The sequence below is a fragment of the Nelumbo nucifera genome, chromosome 3, assembly GCF_055504915.1.
Source record: "Nelumbo nucifera cultivar China Antique chromosome 3, China Antique-T2T, whole genome shotgun sequence".
Classification (NCBI taxonomy): Eukaryota; Viridiplantae; Streptophyta; class Magnoliopsida; order Proteales; family Nelumbonaceae; genus Nelumbo; species Nelumbo nucifera.
In genome coordinates this window covers 7,553,367-7,562,719 of record NC_142651.1, presented here as the reverse complement: position 1 = coordinate 7,562,719, position 9,353 = coordinate 7,553,367, and the positions used below count along the sequence as shown (strand labels likewise).

The window sequence follows — 9,353 nt, the reverse complement described above, 5'->3', positions numbered from 1 at the left end:
TATGAACAATAAAATAAGATAGAATTAGATATGCAACATCTTTAGGGGATTCGTATTCGAATTCATCTTTGTAAGATCCGACTTACATTATTGGATCGGATTCGGATATAACCCTATCCAAATTGGATCCAATCTTTTGCATCCCTATATTAGTCGTTAAAAGTTGGGAACAAGACTAAAACACATTTTGGGTTTTGCATAAATACATAAAAATACCCTGTGTTTTCTAAAAGGACTTAAACATACCCTGCCCCGTTATAATAGACGGAATTAATGAAAAAGATAATTCTACCCTTTTAAAATGCAGCTAGGCATTAGAATTAAAAAAAGAAACAAAAAATCAAGGCTTCTAAATATTATCTTCTTTCCTAAGCTTTCAACATTCAATAAATTTCCTCTTGCCATGGTCATCGCAACAACATCTGCGGAGTTTCTTCTGGTGATGTTGACAGTAAGGCCAACGTTTTCCAAAGTCTCCAATATTAGCTTAGCTTGGTTTCCCCTGTTGAAGAAGGCGAATTCTGGATTGCAGTGTCAGGGGTTTGTTGTCTACATTTTACCCATCGGGTTCGTTCAATGGTTGACTGTGTATGTGACTACTGACTACAAATACAATGGCTCTCCATTCCAATATTAACTGTTAGCAGCCTTGTTTGTAGTTATAGAAAAAGGACTTGTTAGCTGATCCCAAGTGCTATGTTTGCTATGTGCTGTATTCTTGAAAAGATATCCAAATGCATTCTGGGTTGACTTTTGGTGACTTCCGATTCAGCAGATACTCAAAATTTATGAAGATAGAAAGGATTTTGGGTAATGCAGCATATTGGTTATAAAGGATTTTTTTTTTATTTTCTACTTGTGAAGCAGATACTCAAACTTTTGTAGCTTTTTTTTATTGAGGTCTTTGTATTTTATCTCAAGCTTCTGAATTTGTCTGGAAAATAGGGCAGAAACTCATAGATGAGAAGAACAGAAAATCTAGATAGATCAATCCACTAGGTATGTTTAAATCCATTTGAAAAGCTAAGGGTATATGTAAGTCAAAATTTAAAAGAAAACTTACAAATAAAAATGAAACTTTGAGATTCCTCTGGAGATACAAAGTAGCAGAGCAGCTCAAGAGTTGAATAATGTGAATGAAAAATTTGTTCATTTTGGTGCGACTGATGCCGACATCTGTTGCTGCTACCAGAAAAATCAAAATATTTCTGTATTAATTTAAGACAAATGTATCAAACTAACTTGTACTTGCAAAACACTTGTCTTTCCCATGTGTTTGTTTAAATGAGTGTTGTGGCGAGTACGTACCTTAACAGCCAACTAGCGAAGGGACTCGTTTAACGAAGCTAGCTAATCGATTTTCAACTACCCTTGGCTTTGATCGCAATTGCAGTTTGGAGGCTGATAATTTTTACAGGGAGAGAGAGCCTCTTTTCCTTTATTGATTAGATTAGATAAGTGATGGGTGACTCTAGTCTCTAGATTACAGGGAGAGAGCCACTTGATTAAAACCAACACGGAACTATGACTTTATCTTTCTATCTCCTTGTTTTGATCCGATTTAACTATAGAGATAGCAGAGAGTTGTTGTGAATTGTGATATTAAAATGACATAATGCTTGTTCACAAACCGCTCACTCATTTTTCTATTTCTTCGGTCTCTGGTCAAATTAGTCGGCCACCTCCTTACCTTAGTCCTTTCCCAGACCAGGCCCAACGACTGAAATGTTGTTGGATCATTATCACCTTAAACTCAACGGCTTGGATCTTGTTCCAAGTAAACTCTCAACCTTCACTTCACCGAGAGCTGAATACAGAAGCAGCAGCGTGGAGCCGTGGACTTTGGACTTTGGAGGGAGCGCGATTCCATGTTGACGCCTTGACGGTACGTGTTGTGTAATTACTTGCTTTACCGTGATTTTCTGCTTCTGCTGTTTGTAATTCACTAATTTGTATTTGTATCATCTCACATCTCTCTCCTCCCCATTCGTCACTATTCACTATTCACCCAATTCGACTTTCAGATACAGATAAAGAAAAATAGTTTCCACTTTCCACCCCCTGAAAGATAAACAATAAAATGATAATAATAATAATAAAAAAGGAATGCATAATCATGCCGGAGGAGATGGTGGTGGTGGTGGTGGTGGCGCTGGCGCCGACGCCTCGCCGCTACCACCATCATCTACGCCTCGTGTCAACTCCGATAATAAACTGCCAGGTACGGCTGACGCCTCCTCGCCTAACAGCATCGCCACAACCTCCTTCACTGTCGGCCGATGCTGTGGTTCCGGATGGCAACAGGCCAGCCCAATCTTCAGCATTCTCTCCATGTCCTCTACCTTATACTCTCCAGCAATCCTTGAATCCCCCGCTTCATGAAGCTTTCCTTCCGCATAAAGTTCCCTTACCCAATCAATCAACAGTGGGTCGTCCTCCGACCACGTCTCTATCGGCTTTCGGCCGCACACCACCTCCAGCACCATCACTCCAAAACTGTAAACGTCGCTTGCCGCCGTCGGTGCTACCACGTTCGCCAGCTCCGGCGCAAGGTACCCCAGCGTACCTACCACTCTAGTTGTCTTTGCCGCTTGCCCGTGCTGGTACAGCTTCGCCAGTCCAAAGTCACCCAACCGACCTCTCATTTCTGAATCCAGTAATACGTTGCTGGACTTGATGTCCCTGTGGAGCACCACCTGGTCCCATCCGTGGTGCAGATAGTTCAAGCCCTCCGCTACATCCGCCAGCACCCTGCGCCGTCCCTCCCACCCCATCACCTGCTTCGGCTTGTCGAAGATCCAACGATTAAGACTGCCGTTGGGCATATAATCATATACCAGCATCAATTCGTTGCCTTTCCTGCACCACCCTCTCATTTGGACCAGGTTCTTGTGTTGGAGCCTACCCATACTGGAGATCTCCGCCATGAATTCTCTCAACCCTTGTTTCGAATCGTGGTTGACGCATTTCACTGCCACTTCGGTGCCGTTGGCAAGAGTCCCCTTGTACACTCTGCCAAATCCACCCGATCCAAGAAGCTCATTGTCCGAGAACCCCTTTGTGGCTTCCCTGAGATCTTCGTATGGAAAACGGTGTGGCCAGTACTCAAGCTCCCAATCTTCTATCTCATCTTCTTCTTCCTCAATCCTCTTCTTCTTTTGCCAAAACCAGTAAAGCCCAGATAAACATATGACCACAAAAACAACAGAGGCGATTGAAATGCCGGCTATAACTCCAGCGGAAAGGGAAGACGACGAAGAGGATTCGGGCAGGAAAATAGGCAAATTAGTGGTGTTTATATTCCTGGCAATTCCAGTGTCGCTTAAGCTCCAAGCTAGAACCCTTTGCGCTTCTACCCAAGTGACTTTCGAAGCAGAAAACCCAACATACATATCGGCTGATACATAGTTTGCGATTGCGGCATTCTTGTATGTCAGCAGAGGCTTTGATGGTCGAGATACACCTATTGGAGCTATTGTAACGTTGATTTCAAACTGAGTCCCGTCGAATTCGATCCAAGCGTGGACATTCTGGCCATTACGCATATCCAAATCGACGAATCCGCCAGTGGAATTATAGTACCCGGCGGTATGGGTCACGGCTGATTCGATATTGTTAAGGTCGATTCCAACGTGATTCCCATCTAGGTCGTTGAATTCTGGGTTCTGACCGGTATCAAATTCGACGGCTAAGAGTGGAGCAACAGAAGGGGTGGTGGCATTGGAGAAAAGGCCGAAATATTGGCCGGATAGGGCGTCCTTAGGTGTGGTGGAATTGGAGAGTACGAATGCGAGGCCAAAGCCGGGACTTGAAGTGATCTGGGGGAGGATCGAAAAGACGAAAGAAGTCGAGAACGAAGAGATAGTGGTGCTGGTGTTAGTGGCTCTCATAGGGAGTCGGACAGGATAGAAGGCTCTCCCGACGGAAAACTCGTTGGAGTCATTGGTTAATCGGACGACGGACGACTCAATTCGGGTGTCATTTAGCAAAAGAAGATCGGTGGAATTGAAGGAATTGAACAAGAAATCGAGAGCGAAACAGGGGGAGAACAATAAGAATACGAAGAAGACAAGATAATGTAACATCGTGCCGGATCTGATCAGTTTCTGCCGGCGACGAGTGCTATATTTCCATGTGGGGGGGGGGGGGACTTTTTGTGATAACTGTTGTGAATTGCTGAATTGAGGCCAGATGGACGTTTACTCGTCAAATGGTACGGCCGCTGCCGGCTTATTAATTAACTAATTTCCCACCAAATATATAATTAACTTATTAATTCAGTCTTTGTTTATAAGTCAGTAATTGTTAAGAATTAATTAATGAAAAATGAGATGGTGGAAGAATGAGGATGAGTCACGCGAGCGGACCAAATGGACGGCTCGCGCCTCGCGGATTCTAATCCTTGATCAAGACAAATCAAATCAGGCACCCCACCCCCTCCTCATATATGAGATATCCTCCCAAAAAGACTCATTCAAGTGTTGGATGAATTGTAACGAATTAATTAGCCACGTCAGACAACGGGTGAGGTCCCTATTTGGTTCATAACTACTCACAACGGATTACCGAGCTGGCAAAAGCTTGGGCGTGTGTTGATGAATGATGAGGAGGCTTTTCTGTTGACGAGACGAGGCGAGATGTGGGGCAGGTGTTTTTGCCATGGTTTTTGAATAGCCGTCGATCCAGATGGTCGGACCGTTCAGTTCGAGAACTGTTTAAATAATCGGTTCTATTTTATTCTAAATTTGGTCTTTGGCTAAAAATATTAAATTGGTCAATGATTCATTGACTTGGAAACTGTCAATCTATTGATCCGTTCAATGATTTTTGATTGTTTTTTATATTTAATTATTTTTTATTTCATTCATTTAAACCGGACAGTCAGACCGTCGACCTGAAAACCGGTGGTCAAAATGATTCCATTTCCAGGTTGTTTTTTAAAACCATGGCTTTTACTGGAGATGATTCTCGACCAACATGGCCTCTATTCTTGGATTTCTAGTAGCTTGAACCAAGAAAACAAAATTGGCAGGGGTTGATGCTATTATGTTGTGACAATAATGTGCCACTTTACTCTATCATAGATGCCACTCAATCATCTGATGCCAAAATGTTAACATGGAAGAATAGCATAGCAAAAGTGGATAATAATGATCAATCCTAGACATCCCCTCTATACATGAATAATGGTACTCCATGGGCGATGGGCCTTGTGTATTTTTATGGGCCTATAGTACTAAGAAAGTGTGTTTTGTGGGCTACTATGGGCCTTGATAGAATGAGAAGAAAAGGATAAATATGACCTCAAAGATCGTGGGCCTATGCTCTATGGACCAAGAAAAAAAAAACATGGCTCAGAAGTCAGAATTGGCATGTAATTGGTTCAACTTCAACAGTTTCCATCCCATCATCTTATTTCTCCTTAATATATTCTTAAAGTCAAGATTGCTAATTGGGCAAAACAGACATGAAATCCTGTTTACATATATAAATAAAAAAGGAAAGTAGGAAATTGGTCAGCTCAGCTGGCATTCCTCAGAAACACAAAAGAGTTATTTAAATTCAAGGCTTAGAATGGAAAAGCACACTTCCTGTTTATTTATTATAAATAGAAGAGTAGCGATCCGATGCCAAAATTTTCCTGTCACAACATGAACCATACCTAGTTTATGAACAATTGCATCAAAGTATCAAACAAAGAAAATAAAGAAAAAAGCATGGTAGTGAGTCAGACGAGTGAGGAGTGAGTGGGGGTGGGTGAGCATTGCTATAAAATGGCCAGGCAGAGGTGATAGGCGATGTAATCAAAGTGACATATAGCCTCTGGAGGGAAACACAGGCAGTGAGATGTTTGTGTTGAGAAAGTTGATGTATATGGGTGTTCTTGATAGAGTAGCAATCATCAGCAGCATAGACCCCGGTAATGGGGTCCCTCTTACAGTCTTACATGTGTGTGTGTGGAAAGATGATTCCCATTTGATGTGTGATGTGTCGGCTCCGCTCCTTTATTCTTTTTATCCCATACCTGTGGCTCAGAAATGGATTGGTTGCATAGCACTGCTCCAAAGTTGGCGTGGGATGTGATGTATATTATTACACACACTTGCTATGGAATTGAAAACCTTTTTCACATAAAAACACCTTCACGGGATCAACTTCCTATAAAATGATAAGGGAGATGTTCCTCTTGTACAGCTGTACTGAAAATGAATACAACCAGCTACTCGTCTTATATTTAAGGACTTTTTTGGATTTTCAGAGGGAAAAAGTTGGACAATGAAATTTTGGTTTCCATTTTATAAGATACCTATATTCTTTTTTCAGATTTATGTGGGGTCTATGAAAGTTTATTTTCTCCAGGTATCACTTAACCGAGTAACTGATATCCATCTTTTAGGTGGATAAGTAACTTTCTCCCTAGATGGGAAAGTTACTAATACTTAGATTAGACAAAATTACCCCTTTTAATAATGGATTTTTATGATTAAAAGGGTCATTTTTTTTATTTATTTGGGAAATAAATGAACATGAACTGGGTAAGTAACTTCTAGAAAAGTGAAAGGGCCTCAGAGTTAAACATTGTTTATAGGCACAATGTTGCACATTTGGAATTAAAACTTGTTAAATACTGGACTAGGTATTGAGATGTGAGTAAATGCGTCACTTGTAGGAGTTTGGGGACAAAAGCCAACTTGTAGGCTAGGAGAGCTTGTGAATATAACCCGAGGAGGAGATGAGCTTTCAAACGACATATAGGATTTTCTTTGTCAAGCTAGGTCGAGTGAAGATAGGGATGATTATGGACCTGGCACCAAAGGTAAGGGTTTTAAGTTAGGCCCAGGCTTGGCTCGGCCCAACCCATACTTTGGTTCTATATTGCAAGCCTTGGGCTTACAGGCTTTCCGGGCTTAATGTGTAATGACTTTGGGCCTAAGATATCAAACAATAAAAATTTATTTATTTTTAAATTAAATGTCATGTAAATGTAATACATACAAAAAATATTACACAAGCCAAGTTAAATTGGGCTTGTTAGGCTTTAAGCCTATGGCACAAAAAATAAGGCATGAACCTCATTGAATTGATAGGCTTCATTCTACTTGGATTACCTATCATTTGATAGATGAAGGCAAGGCTTTCATTCCCATTCTTGAGCATTGTGGGACTTGGAGCAACACTAAATAGTAATGCCTTCCAAGCCTTACATTGCTTAAAGAATGAGAATGAATGCTTTGCCTTCATCTATATAAGGCCTAAATTAGGAGTATAGTTCTTATACTTGAATTGACTCAAGTGTTGACATATATATATTAACAGGTTTCAATTCATAAATATTTATTTATATGTTAAAATAAAACGTAAAATTTTTATTTTTTATATTTTATATAAAATAATAACACTTAATATAAAATAAAATATAATTGTATATATATAACATATAAAATATAATGCACATTATGATATATAAAAATATGTATATTATATATTTAAATAATATAGGCCCAATTTTGGACTGAAAATTTTCAGCCTTGATGCAAGCCTGGGCCCGGGCTGGGTTGCATACAAAAACCTAGGCCCAAGCCCAGAAATTTGCAGGCGGGGCCGGGGCGGGCCAAAAATGTTTATATATATATATATAAACAAAGAAAAATATTTATCCAGTCAATATATATTGATGTAACCGTTTCTGGTCACGTACCATTTTTTGTGATGTATAAATTTTTTGGCTAAGTACCTCGTTATTTAACCCAGTGGTGACATGCCTTGGTGATGAACTGTCTGGTGGTGAACTGCCTGGTGGTGAACTCCCTGGTGGCGAACTCCCTGGTGGCGAACTCCCTGGTGGTGAGTTGCCTGGTGGCGAACTGCCTGGTGGCAAACTGCCTGGTGGCGAACTACCTGGAGGCGAACTCCCTGGTGGCGAACAGCCTAGTGGCGAGCTGCCTGGTGGCGAACTCCCTGGAGGCCTCGTCACTTGACTTGCTCCTAGGCGGCCTGCAATTCAGAGGATGGTGGAGCTCCCTGGTGCAGCGCAACCCGACTACCCTCCACGTGAGGTGATTTCCTCTCCTTTGTAGGCGACAGGAGCTGAGGGACCTGCGAGAACTGAATCAGAGGACCCAGGGGTATTTCCCCGGCGGGGACTCTCCGATGCCTAAGTTAGCATTCTGATTACAGAGAGCTTGGAGAGAAATGAGAGAGCTAGAGAGCAGGGGTTACCATCCTTTTTCTCCTCCCCCCTCCCCTTTGGGGGGTGAGGTCTTTATATACTGGAGTCCTCGCGGGTTAGGTGGGTGAAGAGCCTCCAAACGGTAAGACTCGTCACATCCCGTTAGAACCAGGATACGGTGGTGAACTCCTCGAGGTCGTCAGGCTGGCGCTTGTGTCAGGCGGCTAGGTCGGCGCCTGGGCCAGGTTGTCAGGTCGGTGCCAGTGTCAGCCGGTGGGTCGGTGTCTAGGCTAGGTTGTCAGGTCGGCGCCTGTGTTAGTTGGCGGGTCGATGTCTGGGCCAGGTTGTCAGGTCGGTGTCTGTGTCAGCCGGCGGGTCGGTGTTTGGGTCAGGTTGTCAGGCAGGAGATCTTCCTGCGATATGCCAAACCACTCTTCTGTACCAAGCTACCCTACAAGTGGCGAGAAGCCCGGGGAGCTATGCCGAGGTCCTTGGGCTATGCCGAGCTGCTTGGCTCCTTGGTGGCGAGATCCTTGGAGAGCTGCCTTGCTCCTTGGCGAGCTCTTTGGTGAGCTACCGAGCTCCTTGGCGAGCTCCTTGGTGAGCTACCGAGCTCGCGGGGAATGCCGTTAATGGTTCTCGGTGGGCGTCTTATAGGTTGCCAGGTCGGCCAGGTCGGATCATGTGCCAAGCTGATCCGGCCAGGTCGCGCAGGCCGCGCGAAGGCCACGCCAGGCCGCGTGTAGGTCACGCTAGGCCAGCCAGACCGGTGCCCGGGTGGGACACCAACTTGGTAAGTTGTTTGCCTGGGTGTTTGCCTAGTTGTCACGAGGTGCCACGTGTCGCAATTTCACTTGAGGGTCAAATCTGCCCTCATCATATATCTATTTGGCTTTCTAAAAAAAGTATTTTAAGGTAAATTACAGTACAGACTGACAAGCCCTCATTTCTGTGGAAACCACAAAAGTTTAACAATCTAACAAAGACGCATGCTTTGCTTTGTAGCGTGTTCCCACAAACGGCGCCAATTGATGTAACCGTTTCTGGTCACGTACCATTTTTTGTGATGTATAAATTTTTTGGCTAAGTACCTCGTTATTTGACCCGGTGGTGACGTGCCTTGGTGATGAACTACTTGGTGATGAACTGCCTGTTGGCGAACTGCCTAGTGGTGAACTCCCTG

At 43.1% G+C, this 9,353-nt stretch overlaps 1 protein-coding gene across 1 annotated transcript; it reads right to left on the bottom strand.

The window, feature by feature from the left end:
* Nucleotides 1-1,918: 1,918 nt before the first annotated feature.
* LOC104593087 (Concanavalin A-like lectin protein kinase family protein) lies at nt 1,919-4,252 on the bottom strand. The gene has a single exon (XM_010252764.3). The coding sequence runs from the start codon at nt 4,083-4,085 to the stop codon at nt 2,115-2,117; it is 1,971 nt and encodes a 656-aa protein (XP_010251066.1). The 5' UTR covers nt 4,086-4,252; the 3' UTR covers nt 1,919-2,114.
* Between the last annotated feature and the right edge of the window lie 5,101 nt (nt 4,253-9,353).